Source organism: Thermobia domestica, chromosome 7 (assembly GCF_964235325.1).
Source record: "Thermobia domestica chromosome 7, izTheDome1.hap1.1, whole genome shotgun sequence".
Taxonomy (NCBI): domain Eukaryota; kingdom Metazoa; phylum Arthropoda; class Insecta; order Zygentoma; family Lepismatidae; genus Thermobia; species Thermobia domestica.
The window spans coordinates 111,352,326-111,372,816 of record NC_137460.1 but is presented as its reverse complement, the minus strand read 5'-3'; the positions used below and the strand labels follow the sequence as shown (position 1 = coordinate 111,372,816).

General features: G+C 35.0%; 1 protein-coding gene across 10 annotated transcripts in view; it reads left to right on the top strand.

Moving 5' to 3' along the window:
• cact (NF-kappa-B inhibitor cactus) overlaps positions 1-20,491 on the top strand; it is a 201,877-nt gene that overhangs the window by 156,438 nt on the left and 24,948 nt on the right. For 8 of the 10 annotated variants that reach the window (XM_081765143.1, XM_081765141.1, XM_081765149.1 and 5 more), the window contains 3 exons: positions 4,670-5,252; positions 17,349-17,454; positions 19,543-19,795. In XM_081765143.1, the coding sequence (XP_081621269.1) occupies positions 4,670-5,252; positions 17,349-17,454; positions 19,543-19,795 (942 nt within the window). Of the gene's footprint in view, positions 1-4,085; positions 5,253-17,348; positions 17,455-19,542; positions 19,796-20,491 lie in introns of those variants that run through there. The other 2 variants (XM_081765151.1, XM_081765142.1) reach the window with 2 other exon arrangements.

Sequence of the window (20,491 nt, the reverse complement as noted above, 5' to 3'; positions counted from 1 at the left end):
AGCTTTGAAGAAAATATGATTACGTGCCTGATATTTCTCGTCCAAATATTGACGTGATTTCAAAACGTACACACATGAAAACACTTCAGGTAGGCTTATTTTATTTAGTTGATCTTCACTCCCCCCTCCTTTTTTGTCAGCTTTTATTATATACAGATAACATTGAGAAAAAACTTGCAATATTGACCTCTTTCTCAAGAATCGCACCTCTAGTCTTTTTTTATTTTCTTTTAGTAGAAAGACATGATTCAGTCATTCCAGTGGGAGTACATACGGTTCGAATCATAACGTTAAATTCTAGGTCCACGTCTCGTTTAGCCTTGCCGATGAAACGGAAGCTAAACTCAAATCTAATTAACTAATGGAATGATTAAGTCATATTTCTCTCTCTGCCTAATAAAGACTTTTAAATTACATTGTTTTATGTACCGGCTATGGTAAATATCGTTTGAATATTGAACGTCACCACACTGTGATTAAGCAATAATATTCTAAAATCAAATATATTTCTCAACGAACATTGGAATTGCATTAAGAGATGTCATGATTTCATGTGCCATGAAGTAGAGTTACTTAGGTTATGTTAGGTTAGGAACCCAAACCAAATAATAATTTTTAAAAAGTAGCTTACGAGCTAGCGCACTATTTCTTGATCCAATTTTAAATACTAAACCATTGTTTTTTTTAGCATAAAAATCCTAAAAATGAAAAATGAAATTTTTGAGTTTTACTTTCCACGGTTATGCCGGCTAGGCTAAAGGAGACGGTGATCATGAATAATGAATGGAATGGTGGAATGAAGAAAGTGGGAGGAAACGGGAGAACCCCGAGAAAACCCACGAGCACGGTGTTTTTCCACCACAAAGTTCACTTGACGGGAGCAGGGTTTGAACCCGGGTCCCCAAGAAGTTCGAACTTTGGTTCAGATGTGTTGATTGGTGTGACCTCTAGGCGAGTGTACAGTACATCAGGACGAACAGACGGACAGATGTCGAAAAAAAAAAATAACTTTTCCGGTATTTTTAGGCAGGCGCGTATCCAGAAATTAGCGTTTGTTGGTGTGTGTGTATGGTGAGGGGGCGGAGGTTAAGAGGAATGGATCATTCTGTTGCAGATATGATGCCTTTTGTTCTGCATTTCGACAAGAGACGTTAGGTGACAATTTCGTGAGTTTTTCTCGTATTGCTGGAAGTACATAAAAAAAAAATGCATTCAATGGGGACGCTCCAGCCGAGTGAGCCCCCCTAAATACACCACTGTTTTGGGTCATAAAACATGTAACTCCGTTGAAATCTCGCAAGTAAAAGGAAGTTTAAGCGGAACCGGTTAGAATGATCTCGTGCTGTTTTCTTCTATAATCAGATTGCATTACGTGGGTAATGTTTGTTTTCGTACAGTTTCTTACGAATTTCAATTTTTTTCTTAACCTGTTTGAGTTCAAGTAATCATACTCTATATTAACTGCTTGTTCTAGTTATTATTATTATTATTATTATTATTATTATTATTATTATTATTATTATTATTATTATTATTATTATTATTATTATTTTAAAGCGCTATAAAGCAGGCTTTGAACACGTTGTTTTTAGACTTTGTCAAACTATAGGACTGTGTAAAATAATAAAGAAGGCTGGTGGCGGCTCATGAGGAATGTCACATCGGTAAGAACTAGTTTTAATGCTTCAAACTAAGAATAGAAAACCTACCTAATACTGTTATTTTTTTGTATACAAGTATTATTACATTAGGCAAGTTTTCTTACCTTAGTTTGCAACAATAAAAGTTTAATCTTTACCGTTGTAACTTCTCTCACGGACGAGCCGCCACTGAAGAATCAAGACAGTGTTTTTGGTGGTTTTCTTGTTTAGGAAAAAGCAACAGTGCTGAGTCAAATTTTATTTTGTAGTTAGTTTTTAGATGTACTGTACATCGTTGATATAGTTGATTGGTCACTGCTTTTGTGATACTTCAGACCATATCAAAACAGATATGACCTCTTCCACTGACTCTCTTCTCAAAGGGCGAGAGAGTAAAAACTGGAATGTCTGGCGGTGGGATTTCCCACTATAGTCGGTGTTGCAATTCGATTTCGGCATGCAGGAAAATATGCACTTAATGTTCACTTCAAATATGTGAACAACTCGGTAGTAAGTCTTTTGATAACAAGTAGTGATGTAAAATAAGTTCAATATGTAGATTATTTGAGAGCACCATCTTTTTCTTAGGAATGTTAAAGAGAAATGTAAACGAAATTTGCATTTTTAAAAAAAGGAATTGGAGGCTATGGTGGCTCAGTGGTAGAGCTCTCTCTCACCTCTGGTGCTGTGAATGCGCGCCGACTACATGGGTGCTCCAGGGTTCCGGCACTCACACAAATAATCTTGTAGGTGCGGCACACTCAGAAGATTTTTAGTTTGGACCCGGGTTTGAACCTGCTCCTCTTGCGTTTAGGTCAGCCGTATTACCGACTGAGCTAGGGCAGCCTAAATCTTATCCTTATAGTACCGGCATATTTTACTTTATCACAACACAGCCCTTTATGACAGTATTCATAAAAGATTGTAACTAAAAATTAATCAATCAAATATCGAGACTTCCATGAAAACACGTTCCGCCATTGATATGCACCCACATAAATTTTGGAAGACGGCGCTGTTACTATGACAGCGACACGTAACGTGTTGAAGTGTCTGATGAAGACAACGTTACGTTGTTGAAACTGTTACACTAGAATTTAGTTTTTAATAAACAAGTGTATATACTCTAGTCAGAAGTGTTTATTATTTCTTTAGTGAGTTCCAGAGTCGTGATGGATAGAGTTCCATTCGGAACTGAACATATCCAATTTACGCAAATTTTGCGGTCCGCACACTTCGAGCGAAGTGACAGCGGAATATGCGGAATTTAATATGTTCAGTTCCCAATGAAAAGGCGCGTCCAGTCACAGTTCGAGGGGTCCCTGACTTGATTCCAGGTCAAAGGAAGACAACATCGTGTCATAGTTTTTCTCGAGTTTCTACTGCTTCCTCAAACGTTCTCATTCTACCAGATTTACTGTCATTAATCATTCATTTCCTTTAGCGAACAGGGCAAAAACGTGGAACATTAAATTAAAAGATTTTGTTTCAAGGTTATTTAAAGAATTGTTCGCTTCGTTTTCCTAGAATTGTACATTTTGTTTTTTGCTTATTTCTTGAACTTAACAGTAATTTAAAGGACTGGCTTCATAAATTATAGTAATTCCCTATTGGCCCGAAAATAAACCTCACTTTTCATCCGGTCCGTATCAGTAATTTAACGTTCCTTCTCAGCGTCTAGTTAAAACTGGTGGTAGATCTACAATTAAAAAAATAGGATCCGAATCTCGTGTTCCCACCGGGAATTGAAGTTGGAACCGCGCGCGCGCACGTTAGCCACTAGACAAGTGGAGAGGGCATGTTTTGTTGTTGGTCCGTTCAAAAGAAACTATAGCTCACTTACATTGGCTTAGCTATTTGGGGCCATTAAGCGAATATAATGAAAATAGGTGGCTTGTATATTTCCTCTGTGTGTTTCGTTATTTATTATGTAATACTTTGATTTCTATTGGAATTACAAGATAAATGATGGATTTGCAGTGGCGGATCTAGGCCAGGGCCGGGAGCCTAGGTTCCCCAGTTTTTTCAGTTGCAAAATAATTTAAGCTATTATTTATATATTTTTGAAAGTTTACCTATCATAGTCTGGGTACTGGCTGCCCCCCCCCCCCCCCGGTTTTTACCTTTTAGATGCGCCACTGTGGATTTGTGAAGATCTGTCTTTGGTGAAAGTAATTAAATTTCATATTTAACATGAAATAAAATTCCTCAAATAATGTTAATTAAGAAAAGTAGGGAGAAAGTAAAAATCCAGCATTTTCACACTCCATATAAGCAGGTTGTGTCGATATAAATAATGTTTTTCATCATAAAATATCTTTGAACCTTTTTAGGGATAATTGCTTCGAGCTGTTTGCTGTTGCTGGCTTTTCCCAGGGTGCTTTTCATGAATATATATTCTACTTGGAACTGCCTAGTCAGTGTTTTTGCAATAGCGCAACGGAAACGTTTCTCTAACCCGCTCTGTCGGAGTTGGAACGAGTGTGATTCTTTAAATGGTTCTTGTTCCGTAGGAGTTCCTGTGACGTGCTTTTGAGCTGTCACTAAAAGTACTGCAATCCATACGTTCATGGCGATAGTCGTAAGGTCGTGTAAGAAGTCGAAGGTCGTTCCGAATACCAAGGCAAAAGCTTTACGTTTTATCGATTAGAAATTGGACGACAACAAGCAAATAATACGAACTTCGAGTTTGCGCATTCCGATTGTTGAATTGAGAGAAGCAGTGAGTATGTAGGCATCTCTTTTCAACGAACGAAACGATCCGTGTTTTTACTTTTGAAAGCTAACCTACTTTCAGCCGTTTCGTAGTGCAGTAAAGTACAATTTACTTACTGAAAACACAAGTCATAGAAGTGTCAGCAAGAAACCCAGTGCAATGAAGTAGTGTGTCATTGTATTCGCTATTTCTTGACCCGTATTATTTATTTATTTATTGTTTACGTTATATTGTTTTTGTTTTAAAATATTAACAATGTGGAATCACCCCTCTCATGAAAGCCATATTGACAATCCTGATTTGGTTGTTTCAGATAGTGCATCTGGTCAAGTTTCACCGAGAACTTACGTACATGGATTGGTACCTCAGAGTTTATATGCAAGTGAACAATACAAACTTTCTGGAGTGCAAGAATTAGGACATATTGTAAACAGAGAACCAGCATCGCCTACCTACAGTAGCTCTATGAAGGGTTATCCGGATAGTGGAAAGTGTTCTTCGTTGTACGAATCTGGACGAACAGATTCGGGGTTTGTGTCTGGAGCAAATATATTGTCTTCAGAACAGTGTTTGACTGATGAATTGTCATCTAAAAAATTTCAAGATTCAGCGTTGCAGGAAGAAACTGAAGACGAAAAGGAAGAATCTTCAAAACAATCCATGAGGTTAGATAGTGGTGTAGATGTAGGACTCCCTGAACAGCTTAGCAGTTTGAGTTTGAATGATTTGAATGTGCCAACGAAATCTCACCATGAATCCAAACAGTTTACAAATATTAATTTAACACCGTTTAAAGTCGTCACCCAACCGAAGAACGAACCCCAAGTTCCTCGACAGCCTTCTAGATTTACAATCAGCTGGCAGTCATATTTTGAACAGGATGATGATGGTGACACGTAAGTACAAATATTTCAGTTTTTAAGCATTTGGTTTAGTGAAATTTAAGTGATTTTTAACATGAAGTTACATAATAGGTATTTTTTTCGTGTAAAAATAATTGATATACCGGTAACGATTATCTTAATGGGGCTATAGCATTTTGCAAATATACATTAATTCGTTATTGATAATTAGGGTCTAAATCAAATTAGTAGACTGTGCAAAACTTTATATTAGATCTATATTTGTACCAGTGCAGTTTTAGAGGCTTTATGTTTTCATAAGCTTCTTAACAAGTTAGTGAGAATGATTTCTAAATATAATAGATGATGTATAGTAAAGGGTCACTTTTTGATATGCTCAGTAACTGCTATGCTAATATAACACTCAACTCCGAGAAGAGAACAATGATATTGTCTGTATTACAATGTTTGGAGATCTACTTAAACCTAAATAACTGATTAGTAGGCGTAATTCCATCGAATCTGTTTGAGATTTGTGATAACTAAGTGAACTATAAGGGACATGAATAAAAATGCTGACAGTAGTAGGCCTATTTCTTCCAGTTATTTGTGTTCTGTTTGTAATTTGCAAATTTGGAATGATATGAACGAATTCGTTTCTTTAGCATTAATTCATTGAAATAACCTGGCTCTGTGCTTCCTGACAAGCTACAGTACTGCATACACTAGGTAGATTGTGTAAAGCAAATTTATAGTTTGATTCCGTTTCTTATTTCGATCTATATATCAAATCAAATTTAGAGATCAGCTGACTTTTAGCAGTTAAATGTATGGACGAGTTTCCCTAACCAGACTTGTATAATTATCGTGTAAATTATCTTTCATTTAGGCTACCTAATTTTCTATGGAAATTTAAGATAGGCCTATATATGTGATTGCACGAAAATAATTGTATTTGCTGTAGAATTTGTAACAGGTAAAACGTTAAATATATCAGCAATAGATTATTTACAAGATGTATTGTGTCTTTATAAAATGGATTTCTGAATAAATTTACCCTTGCACTGTGTACTTTGACAAACATTCGTGCATGCGAATCTCACAACAAACTCTGTTAATGTGTATTTTTTGATATTGAGTTTGTAACGTTTTAAGTGCGTAAGTTTTACTGTTTAAATTCATACATTTATGTAATTAAGCGTGACTTGTATTACAAGAAATTTCTTCATTTCTTGACACATACAGTGTCATATATTGGAGAAATAGTAATTGATGTGTTGCAACGTGTGTAGTGAAGCGATAATAAGTCCTTGAATAAGTGGTATCATTGATCCTGATTTCCTATTTCGAGCCTTCATTTTAAATTTTCCATACATAGGGGAGGAGACTACAGTAGTCCTGTTCTACTGCCGTAGTGACTCGCCAAATTGCTATAATTAAATGAGCTAGAACTAGGTACGTGATCAGACAGTAACACTTGGTACATCTTAAGGAAATATTAATACCAAAACAATAACATGTAAATTAGCCTTGCACTTTAGCAGTCTACATGAAGAGTAAAATTTTGCTAGGCATACACAGATAAGCATACATGTGAATGTCCAAGAACTCCTCATGGACATGTAGGAATATATGTACCCTAAAATATTGAAGTAAATGAAGTGGAACTGTCATAATATCGAACTTAAAGTTGTCAGTTTGAAATGTGCCAAATTATACATTTGGTTGTGTGTGCCACACTAACGCTGCATATAATCTATGCGCGGAAATTAATGTTATCCTAAATGACCCTTAGTCATTGCGTTTTTTATGAAGATCGATTTAATTTTAAAAAGAAGAGAGTCTCAGTAGGCCTGTATCGTAGCAAAATAATATACGTCGTCACAAATTAGTATAAGTCACATTCCCTAGCGTATGTATTGATTGCTATGTTAATGTCGGAAGTAAGGAGTAGTGCATAGCGAATATTGTTTATTATTAATATCGGGTTGATCTCGTGCGTGTGAAGTTGAATGCACGAAAAACATCCTAACTAGACTTCTACGATCTTTAGCCTGTAAAGTATTCTAATATGTAATAGCTACTATACATAATTGAACCTAATTTAAAGTGCTTTCCTCTCGTTGTAAGACTTAGTTGTAAAGTGAATCCAATTTATCTTACCACAAATTAATAACGTTATTACTTTTTCCTATGAACATCCTTTTATCTGTGAAACAAGATTTGCAGTACAGAGCAGTACGAATTAAGCATCTTGGGTGGCATCAATATTAATGTCTTAATTTAAGATTATCTATATCTGACTTTGTTTTCTGGGTTCAGAGAACATTCCGTGTACTTAACGTACACAAGCTTTATTGCTTTTTTTCAATCACACAATTTCTTTACGTTTAGGTAACTTTCCAGAGCTACAGTGATATATTTTTTAAAATCTCGTTGCGTGGTTTTCTGGAAGTTTCAATGGCAAATCGTTGCATTTGAATGATAGTTCAACTAACAAGTAAACCTTACGTTTGGGTGAATCGAGTTGCTGATTGGGACACATATGAGAAAGTAGTACTAAATGTGGTCAGTATTTCAGTGAAGTTGTAGGTGCGAAGCTCCAGGGGTTTAGGAGATACAGCTACCAGAACATCACATGGAAGTACAGAATAGTCTTCATACAGTTGGATGTAAAAGCTCTGTAAGACCTCTTGTAACGACAAAAGATGAATAACAAATATATGGGTACATATTAGAACTAGGGGGAAGTCATATAGTAAGGGTATACCTGACGGCGGCCATCTTGAAATCCGCCATTTTGAATTAAGGTTAAGTTTTTAAAATAGGAAAAGGGTCATGTGATACATGATTTAAGGCGCAAATTTAATCAGAAGAACAATGGTGACGTTAATTTTGATTTACGCGCAATTGGTAAAATGTTACAGGGAAATTAAATATTTTTGCAGCATATGTATTAGTGCTTTACCCCACCTTGTAAATTTTGTGTTAATGATAATAATTAAATAAAAAGCAGGTGGATAAATATTAGTTCTATGGTAAGAGTTGCCTTGATGGCGGCCCTGTTCAAATCCGCCATTTTGAATCAGACAAAAGTTTTAAATAGCGAGCGAGAAATAGATGTGAACAGGATACAAGAAAAACAGCGAAATGGCGTGCAAGTACAGCATCAAAAAACTAACACTGTAACGCCACCATTGTATTTCTGATTAACTTCTAGCCCGAAGTCATCTATTGCATTATCTATTCCCATTTAATTTTGTGCTGGTTAATGATAAGTCAAAAATGGTTATACCGTTGGATTTATGGTAAAATTTGCTACTAACAAGGTGTCACTGTTGTGCGTTTTGTTTAAAACTTTTGTCTGATTCAAAATGTCGGGTTCAAACATGGCCGCCATCAAGGCAACTCTTTCCATAGACCTAATATTTATCCACCTGATTTTTATTTAATTATTATCATTAACACAAAATTTACAAGGTGGGGTAAAGCACTAATACATATGCTGCAAAAATATTTAATTTCCCTGTAACTTTTTACCAATTGCGCGTAAATCAAAATTAACGTCACCATTGTTCTTCCGATTAAATTTGCGCCTTAAATCATGTATCACATGACCCTATTCCTATTTTAAAAACTTAACCTTAATTCAAAATGGCGGATTTCAAGATGGCCGCCGTCAGGTATACCCTTACTATATGACTTCCCCCTAGTCCTAATATGTACCCATATATTTGTTATTCACCTTTTGTCGTTACAAGAGGTCTTACAGAGCTTTTACCTCCAACTGTATGAAGACTATTCTGTACTTCCATCTGATATGCTGGTAGCTGTATCTCCTAAATCCCTGGAGCTTCGCACCTACAACTTCACTGAAATACTGACCACATTTAGTACTACTTTGTCATATGTGTCTCAGTCAGCAACTCGATTCACCCAAACGTAAGGTTTACTTGTAAGTAGCCTAACTGCCATGTCCAACATTGGCTTCAGAAAACTAATAAATTTCGGTAGCATGTAAAGGACTTTGATCTGTATAATAGAATTTTGGTGAAAAAGAGTAAATATAATCATGAACATCTGAAGATAACAATACAAGTCTATAAAAAACAAAATATTAAATTATGAAAAATCGGATTTAACTTTGATTTTGACTCTACCTCTAGAAAGTTTTGGTTAAGGCCTTGGGTCAGTTCCTATCTTTATTCTGTAGTAAAAGAAATTACCAAACGAATTAGAACAAAAATCTGTGCTGTTTTAATTGAATACTAGATGACTTTAGCTTTAAGAAAGCATCCTATGCCTCTATTGGTTAAAAAAACAAGTACTGGTAAATCATAATTTATTCCGTTATCCGCAGTGGTGGTGGTGTTAGGTATCCAGTAAAAAACGGCCTCTCAGCTGTATCGGTGATTGTTAATAAATAAATAAATAAAAGTCTCAGCATGATAGTGAACCGGGTCAAAATTAGGGATACGAAATGGATTCCTGCAAATAATTCAGTTGTATTTTTATTTTGGTGTGTTAAACAAATTAGGATAATCGTTCTTGATATATTTCTGAAGTACCAAATTAATTATTTGTATTTTGCATTTGCAATTCAATAGTGAAAGTTCTGAGGGATCATGTCATGGAGAAAGTCCCTTTCTCTGCTGGTAATTCCCACATAGTCCTTAATTTCAGTGATAGGTTGGAAAATGAGTTACTGTTAAATCGGAATTCCCGAATTACGCTCGGACAACTCATGGAAAAGAAGATACAGCTTAAGTAGGACGCAAAGGAAATTTTGATAAGTGAGATGTGTCACAAATAGGAATGCCCCAGATTTTACCCTGTACCATAGTTTGGGAATGTTTGTCATTCCGTGTGTTTGTGTGTGTCTCTTAAGAGTAATTGACGTGTTGCATGGATAGGCATTGAGCATCGACCTGGAAGTGAATTTGAATTGATCCGTGCACTTGCAATTATCTGTTAAATTAACATAGGGATAATTGTTTACTGCCAATTGGTAAGATCCTAATTGATTTCATAAATTGCTCACTTTATTTCAGTTCGCATTCTAGAATACTCTTTCAAATTGCGGTTGTATGTGTTTAAGGTTGCTTGTAGAATACTTTCATAAGGTTACGTTTATAATTATAGCCGTACAAGAATAACTTAGTGCGTCATTGGCTGTGTGACGTGATTCCAATTAGATGCCTCTTGATACTGCTCCTCGAGAATATTTGCGTTGCTAGTTCCAGCTTATGAAAATTTATGAAAAGGTCAGGGAACAGTCTGTGTATGTATGTACGTATACGTCAGTTAGCGCTTCGGTTTCCTCTTTCCTTCCCGATGTCTCATAAGAATGAATGAGTTCAAGGTCTCACAATTTGTGGTCAGTTTCAAATCTGACCCAATGCCTTATAAATATTTCCAGCAATTTATTTTGATTCAGTATTTTTCGCATCTTGATTGAGAGTACGTCACAATCTTGTTTTCAAATGTACCATTACATTGTGCAAACAGTACATTTGTAGTTATACAAATAAAATAGAATTCTTTTCTTTTTTGTCGTACGAAGACATTGATAGTTTTTTTAAATCCATTCATTCATTCTATCTGTTTTTTAACTTTATAAAATTTTCTTGTAAACAAAATAGTTGCTAGTTCATTGAGCCCAAAAATGTATGCATCATAATATATTTTGAGGCTATAATTGGAACTAGATAGTTCTAGATAATAAATTGCAAAAACATTACAGTATTTGTACGTTACTGATTTGTTACGAAATACTTACATATGAGAATCCGTACCTAAGCCTTTTGGTTTGATCTAAGGTAAAATACAATAAGCATTCAAGTTTTCTTCTATACAATTTCTTCCTGGGTGGGTAAAATCAAAATTTTGAGGAGGCTGCACGGAGACACTGTTTGTTGCTTGAAAATCTTTTTTCTCAGTCTTTGGTCAAATAGGACACTCAACGACCTTAATAAAACTTCAGTGTTTATTTCGGATAAGTAGAAGTGTAAAGCCTTTCCTTGTGGTATAGTGGCTATCACGTGTGACTTTTTTTCTTGTGATCCCAAGTTCGGTTCCTGGTGGGAGAGCACCAAAGATTTATTTTCATAGTGATTCACTTTCATTAATCACCCATCTCCTTTAGCCTAAAGGACATAACTGTGGAATGTTAAAATTTAAAAGTTTCGTTTTTGTGTAAAAGCATAATTGATTTCCCTTTTTTTGTACTGTAAAAGAGCTTAAACTGTTTTACTCAGCATTTTGTATGATCGTTTAATAATGAGGTATTGCTTCTTCTGCAACCAGTAGTTAATATGCTATATTTTCGTTAACTCAAAATCATTCATTTTCAGTTTGTGAAATCGTGACTTTTTTGGAGGGGGAGGGGAGAATTCGTTTTCAGGATATTTTGGGAGATCGGGGTATGGTATCTGCACAATATTGTGTGCAATAATCAAAACATACTGTGGTATGTAAAAATATGTAAACTTATCACATGTGTATGCAAATAGGAAAAAAAAAATTAAAAATAAAATTTTCTGTCTGGTAGAAGGATACAGTCTTCAAAACATTTATTTTTGGTTCATTTGGTTGCTGTCCTTGGTAATATCCGTAGAAAACAAATCACGGTCACAAATATTGTGATATATATTTGAGAGAAAAGTATTGAACTATGAAAGATTTTAGAAGGACTGATTTGCTTTGGTATTAGATTTGTTGTGTAGATGAAAGGAGTAAGGTTTTTTTTTTTTTTTTTTTTTTTTTTTTTTTTTTTTTTTTTAAATATTGATTGATAGCAGTACTAGTTGCTCACATATGAAATTTGAATTCTCTTCGTTACGCAGTATTTGAGATAGGTACTATTGTAGTAAGGGCGATATATTGCATGGTTATAGTCGAAGGCGAAATACCTGTAATGACGTCAACTTGTTTGTCCAGTTTTTTTTCTTGGTACTTGTTTTGAACAATGATTTCATCATGTGTACTTGTTTTAGCGGCTTTTTGCTGTATTTTATATGGAGTTATCTCACCTTGATTCACTTAAAACCCGTAAAAGAGCTGTTTTAATTAGATCCATTTTAGGATTAAGGGGCAGTGTTTTACAGTCCCTATTGAAAAGGCAGTCGTACTTATATATTTTTATTTATTTGCTTTTTAAATTTAGAATAGATTGGTAAATTTGTATTACAATATGATCCAACATTTGTAAACAAAAAGAAAAATTTAAAGCCCATATGTATTTTTTGCTAATGACTATACATGGTGACATGTATTGCATAGTGTTTGAATGAAATAAACTATCTACCTTTATCATATGGGAAGGTTCTGTATTTTAGGAATTTCTCTCTCCTATGTCATTTCTTCTGAAGATTATCAACAATTTCTTTTTAAAAGGTGATTGGCTCGCCTATCGCCAGTAGATGACAGTACATTTTCCCCGTCTTTCCAGTGTATTTTGTTTGGTGTGACGTTGTTCAAAATAATTCAATGAAATTCAGGAGATCAATATTCAAACTTCATCCAAAAATAAATAAATAAGTCATTAATTAAAAGATAATTCGTGCAGGTTTTAATAATTTTCTTTCTATTCATTGTGGAATGCACTTAATATTACTCTTCAGAGAAATACTCCTAACAATAAAGGTCTGTCTAGTAATTCAATTTGTTTTGGGGTTAAGCTTTGAGTATTGATCTTTTGGTTGACGTACTTTGAGTATTGTCACTCCTACAAAATACACCGTGCTCGTGGGTTTTCTCGGGGTTCTCCCGTTTCCTCCCACTTTCTTCATTCCACCATTTCACTCATTTCTCATTATCACCGTCTCCTTTAGCCTAACCGGCATAACTGTGGGACGTCAAACTTAGATTTCATTTAATTTTCTTACAAAATACAGTACATCGGAAAGAGAGAGGATACGTGCTGCCATCTATTGGGAATAGTCTAGCCTTTTACACTCACTTTTCAAATATGTCTCATACTGACCCGTGTTCTCATCTTCGTTCTCGCTCCTTGTTTAGATGTGAAATTGATTTCATTGATTGTGTGGATAGTCGAGAAGAGCATACTTACATACTTGTTACTTGTCCAGGGTTGATAAAATTAGAATATTTGAATAATTAGATAATCTAATTGTCCAGATGAGTAAGATCTGGGTTTTAAAATGGTAATTTTGACTCCTATTCGAAAGTAGGAAAGACTGTTAGGGTGGTTGTGAAGGTTGACTCGCCAACAGATGGCTCTTTTTTTCTTTCTTTTTTAAACGGAATGGTAGTATTAACTCATAATTTCAAGACTCATTGTATTAATAATCAGAGGATAATCCTTTTTTTTTTTTTTTTTAATTCCATTTGTTATTATTGGAATCATGTTGCTGCTGTTTTCAATAGGTTTACAAGATATAATGTGTAAGGCCAACTGACAATTGAATTATTAGCGAACTAGAATAACAACGACCATAACGGGAAGGAAAACAAAGTCGAGTATATGTACAGATACCATCCCAGCATTCTCCTGGTGAACCGAGAAGAATCCCAGGTTTAACAAATTTCGTGTCAGAGTGGCCGGTAATGGAATGCGAATCTGCAACTGTGACCACTACCCTCCGCTTTTTTTTTTTTTATTATTATTACTATTATTAGTCATAAACCCTTCACGAATAATATTATTACTATTGTCTTCGAATAGGTGAAGAGGAAATAACAGTCAGGCTGATTATTCTAGGTGAAATTGCCGCGTTGTCAGTTTAACACTGGTCAGAATATTTTAACTTTTTTTTTTCTTTCTTTTGTCAAAATACCACGCTGGTACTTTCGAAAGTAACACTTATCGAAAATCTCTTAACATGATTGAACAAATAAAGGCTAGATAGAAAAAAATGTTAAAAAGTGGTAAGAGATTTATTTATATATATTTCCCAGCTATTGTCATAAGAGGATATAATTGAAAGATTTTTCTCAACGTCATATAATGCTATCTCTTGATGTGTAAGATGGGAAAAACCGAAAGATTAAAAAAGAGAGAGAAAAAAACTAAGAAATGCTGTCGAAATGCAAGGAAGTGATTGTGTTATGTCGTTATAACCATGGCTTTTCCATTATTTGTTTCCAACGTAAAGAGAGAAACAACAGTTGGTTTCAGACACGAAGAATAAGAATAGCGGAAATGGGACGGGCCATTTATTCTTAAATGTCATTGCCCTTGTATAGTGTTTTCAATCCAATTCATAAATTGGAAAGTCCAAAATATTGTTCACAGTTTATTTTGTATTGATGGGAAAAATGCGAATTCTGGAATGCTAAATGCAGTGACTGACGGTACACTTCTGTTTTGTTTGTTTGTTTGTTTATGAGCATGTGGAGCCTACCAACTCTTTTACCAGTAATGTAAATACAACTCAGTACTTTCACAGTGAATAATATAATGATTTTTGAGGTTAGCGTCCAGTTATGCTGCCTTGCTACCTTTAGTCTCTTCTTTCAATTAAGTACAACAACTGTACAGTTTTTAGCTGATGCTACAATAATTGAAGCTCACTGATAAAGAGGTCTCAGGTCATTGACTGATTCATACAGAATACGAAATTTGAGTGAGGAGTTCAGGGTTACCAGTCTGAGACTTTACTGTTGCAGGTTAGACCTCAGTTGTCCCCAAGCGGAGACTTAAGGAGTAAGTTGTGAGCTACGAAGTTAAAGGCGGAATTTATGAAGTGTGTCCATCTGTAGATTATATAATTGAGCTGTATGATCCTATCATTCATGTGAATCGTCCTATCTTTTTACCTCCTTCCCCTTTTCTCAAGAATTAACGAGTATCCCATCTGGTCAGTTCGTTGCAGGTGGCAATGAGGAAATGTATTAGACACAGCTTCGGTGGGGTCCAAAGCTGTCTTAGGATCTGGACCTGAGGTAGCTTTCTACATCCCTGGGGTTTAACTTACCTGTATGTTGTTCTTTACCGTTTCTGGCGTGGGGACATTGAAATGAACTGAGTTAATGAAGTAGAATCACTTCCCAGCTAATCAATGTGTTATTCCCAACCGAAGTTATATTTTTGAAATGTTATACAAAGGAACGATTGAAGTAACATTCAGATCAATACTAATCATTTCCGGAGGAGGATTGATCCGCATGTTGTTGTTGTGGGATGATAGTGTGATACTTGGCGAAATATAAACATCCCCATTATGCTTAAAACTGAGTATGTGTACATTATATATAAAATAAAATTGCCTACGACTTGACAGGAATGTCTACCGTTGAAACTATTTGATTTTCATCTAATGACATAATAATGTAACGTAGTAGATATGGCGTTAGGTCCAGTTCAGTTTTAAAGGTAGTATGCATTTACGTAATAATTAATTTTATTGATTATAGCATGAACAAAAATTGACCCTTTATAATGAAAAATGAAAGCGAATTGCATTATGGTTGAATTAGTACTCGTTTTAAAACCGTGTAATGCTGCAATGCTTCCCAAAGACTGCCATAAGTGAAGAAACAGTGTTCTGCTCCGCTGACCCTGAATTAGCGGGAAGGAAAGGTCATGCTTGCAGTTACAGTGTTAACGATTTGTGGAACATTAAAACTAGTCATTGCAAACAAGGATGGGTTCAATAGTTCTTCATTTAATGAATATTATATCAATTACTAACTTTAAAGTTTGAGTGAGGAATGAAAATTTGCAAGCACTTATGGTATTTGTAATCATAATAGTTGATAGAGAATGGAGTTGTACTACAGGAAAGAAAGTTATACTTATGAATCGTTCTGCCATTTCGGAAACCTGTCCTTGAGCTGCAAAGCACCATCCGCAAGTGTCTGTCTGTGAATACAGGCATTATGCTGTTATTGAAGATGTCGATAAATTTACGGTTTCAACTGTCAGAAATTCTTGTTAGTGCATGAACTTCTTAAACTTTATATATATATATATATATATATATATATATATATATATATATATATATATATATATATATATATATATAAAACACCATGTATAATTCTGATTCAGTAGTCTACCTTGAAGTAACTTGAAACATATTTACTTTCGCTTTCTTTTAAGGAACTTACTAGAATTTTGAATAGCTGGTTTAGGAAACAACTCTGTTAAACACCGAAATGGAATTTACTCCCTTGTTGTTTCGTACTATTTGGCCAGAAATAAGTTTTGATGTTCAGAATGACCTTCTTAGATCCTGCAGTCCACCTTGGGTTGTACTTTGTGTCGTGCATTATGCTATGAAAGATTTAGCACTGAACGTACTGAAGCGTTTTTTACTTTTCTTTTTCTCGCGCTTGCAGAAAACTGTATGTACAGTAATAGAAAAGAATATATATCCTTGTAAAAGATGAAAGTCTTTTAATACTAAGTTTAATCTCTCATACACGTTTTTATGTACACCGGAAAATATGTTTCTAAGTAATAGCATAAGTTATGTTGTCAGTTTGAATGAAAAGATTTGGATTGGAAACTCGTTTGGAGTAAAACTAAATAACGTACGTTGTTGCAAAACACTTTAGCTATTAGTTCATTAAATTATAATTTGCTTTGGTTCTCCTTCACATATGCGCTACACTCCAATTCAACCAACCAATCAAAAATTTCAGACTGGTAATTGCGAGTTGAAGTAGAGGAACAGGGTGAAAATCAGGATTAGGGATACCACATATGCAAGGACTCTGTATCTATGGATCCATTACACAGATTGTTGCTTGTGCACGTCAGTCAATATTCCTTCGATATAATTAAACCACTGTTGACTTTCTACAGTCAGGAAGCTAGAATTTTCACAGAGGGTATAAAAAAGTATATATATATATATATATATATATATATATATATATATCGTAAATTTATGTAATATCACAATTACTAAACGTGCTTTATGTAGCACAAACGGCCAGCGTCTGTAATCCTAGGTTTGATTCCCGACGAACTAAGAGGATGTGACGACCAGTCTAGAAAGCTAGAGATAAGTATATTGGAAGCAGTTGTGTAACTGACTGTGGTCCCTCGAAGTTTGTTGTGAGCCAGAGAGTTGAGTTTGTCACTACAAGTAGATATTTATGTAATTATGTATATTAGTGTAAGGCTTCAAACTTGCTAAATGGCTAACGAAATATGTTTCCTTTGTGTCTTTTCAGGTATTTACATATAGCAATTATTCAAGGCTTCATCGAAGTAGTTTATAGTTTAATAAGAATGGTTCCTGATCCTTGTTTTTTGGACATACCAAATGATTTATGCCAGGTTAGTATTGTATGTTCAACTTTTGTTAAAAATAGAAGTTTCACGATCCGAGTTGTACACTTTTCAGAAAAAATGAACATATATTTCTGCACGTTCTTTTCTCGAACATCTAAAATACATTATAGACGGGGAAAAGAAGGGTGAATGTGTAATTGAAATGGGAGATTTCAATGCAGTGGGAGAAAACAGGAAGATAGTGTCGTGGGAAAATGTGGTGTAGGCGAAAGAAATGAAAGGGGAGAGGGACTAGTCAATTTCTGTAGACATAATTCAATAGTAGTTGGGAACACGGTTCAATGAGCACGAGAGAAAATATACATGTAAATCCTCAATAGGTGGCTAAAGATATTAGATTCATAACTATGTCATGTCAGACTATGTCATGATTCATAACAGGTATCGAAATAGTTTGCAGAACGCGAACGAAGACCCTCCCCGGGGCCGACATTTTCTCTGATCATAACCTCGTGCTGGGCGAAGTGGATATTCAGCCGAAAAATGTAGGCAGAAGAAAAGTAGGCAGCAAGATGTTGAATACTGAAAGGTTGAAAAACGAGAAAAGAATAGGAGCAAGTAGTAACAGACGGGGGTAGCGTATTAAGTTTTTCATATAGTAGCAGGCTGCAAAAAGAAATAGATTACCGGAACGCAAAACAGAACTTAAACCATAGGTTACAGAACAGATGTTGCAGAAAATGAGGGAAAGGAAGACGTGGAAACAGATTGAAAAAAATGCGAGGACATAGAATAGAAGAATTAGAAAGAGTTGGAAAATATGAGAAAATGTACAAGGAAGGACGTCTATGAAACTACGGAGGAATTAAGAGCCTGTCTTACTAAAAAATAATACAAAATTTACCATTTTTCATTTGCTTGTTTATTCATAAGTGAAAGGAGATAATGATATGCAACTTACCACAGTCATAGGTAATGTTGTTCTACAACAGAAAATATGAACCTGAAGAATTTTCAGTGTTGCCATCCATAGAAATTACAGTGTTGCTAGAAAAACAATTTCCCTAAAATCTAAGTTAAGGCAGCGAGTAGAGGAACAAACTCAACTGCATTTGGTTACGTATCATATTGTTTTGGTTTCCTGTGAACTACTTTTTAAATAATAGTTGTATTTAGTTTGTAATAAACAAAATAGTTTTAACATACAGTTATTAAAACTAAATAATAATGTTAATTAAAAAGTAGTTCACAAGAAACCAAAACAACATGATACGTAATCAAATGCAGTTGAGTTCGTTCCTCTACTCGCTGTCTTAACTTAGATTTTAGGGAAATTGTTTTTCTGGCAACACTGTAATTTCTATGGATTGCAACACTGAACATTCTTCAGGTTCACATTTTCTGTTGTAGAATAGTATTATCTACGATTGTGGTGACTTGCATTTCATTATCTCCTTTCACTGATGAATAAACAAGGAAATGAAAAATGGTAAATTTCGTATTATTTTTAGTAAGACAGGCTCTTAAGATTGGCAGTAGAAAATAAGAATGGGAAGGTAGTCAGCGAAAAAGTGAAGTCTTAGGAAGATGGAAGGAATATGTACCTTTTATATATATATATATAAATTTCTTCCATCTTCAGTAAATCAATGTGACCTGTGTATTGGACTTCCAATAAGTGCACGCGATTCGTAGGAGTAATTGAAGGTCATGTTTATGATAAACTCAATTCAGTGTGTGCTTGTTCTTACAAAACACAGTAGAAAACGAATTGTTTAAGTCTGTGTACTTTGAATAAAGTGATACTGTAATTCTTGATCTGTTTTTTATTATCCTTTCCTTCTGCATAGAGAAAATATAATTATTAAAATTTTGTGATTTCAGTTTCCCCATTGTGTTGGTAGAAAATGTTAAATTGTGTACATGTGTTCCTGCAGATCATAGTTCGTCCGGTTTCGATAAATACTTGCATTGCAAATTCTCAGAATTGTAAAATCCTGATACGAAAGTAAGGTTTAGCTAGCCGCAATTACCAATTGGAAGCAAAAGTGGTTAAAAATAAAGCATTTGGTATAGAATTTATAGAAAAGAGAAGATATGTCATGTTCATAATCGATTTTTATCTTGTTGCAGACCCCACTTCACCTAGCAGTGTTGACGCATCAGCCATGTATTGTAAGACGACTGTTAGTAGCTGGGGCGTCGATAGATGCCAGAGATCGGTTTGGTAACACTGCCCTACACCTCGCTTGTATGACTGGTGATGTAGCCTGTTTAAAAGAACTTTTGCGTCCTGTCACTGTTGCGGAAACGAAAACCGCCACTCTCCAGTACACAGTTCCGTTGTTGCCAGCTTCCATTAATCTCGAAGAGCGGAATTACGATGGTGAGTACAAATTTATTTATTTATTTTAATATGCTAATGGAGTCAATGCTGATCTCTGTAACTCGAGAGTCATACGTAGTAATTTGGTTCCAGATTCGTGTGTCGTAAGTCAAGCAAACAGAAGGAATGAATGACAATGTTACCTGGTGTTAACATCAAATCCTCATAGTGTAACTAGGCAGTGACATCGTCGCCGTCGACTTCGGTGAAAGAAAATTCTGTGCACGAAGTTCTTAATTCAGTCGCAAGGTGGCGCATGTTGCTGAAATGGTAATCTGTTTTAGCAAAGTTTCCGTTTTGTTCCAGTAGTTGTGCTACTGGATCTGAATTGTTACCATTCCCTATCCTAACAGCAAAATATAGTTGTGTATGTAGTACAAGAATTCAAACATGCTTCATTCAAATGTTTCGTATTGAGTACATATTGCAACTGTTAATTTGTAGCTTTGCACGTGTTGAAGAATTGAATTCCGTAGAGAATCGATTGTTGTGTAGGTAATAGTGTGCCAGGGACTCACCGCTGGTTTGCTGTTAATCCACTAGGACATCATTGGGTAAGAATGCCACATTTCAATGTCGCCATTAATAATAAAATAAACTTGCCTTTTCAGAATGTTGGGGATATATAACCTCGGCGCAGACGTCCTCATGAAATCATAATCATTCATTGATTGTCTTTTCATCCCATTAAGGGCT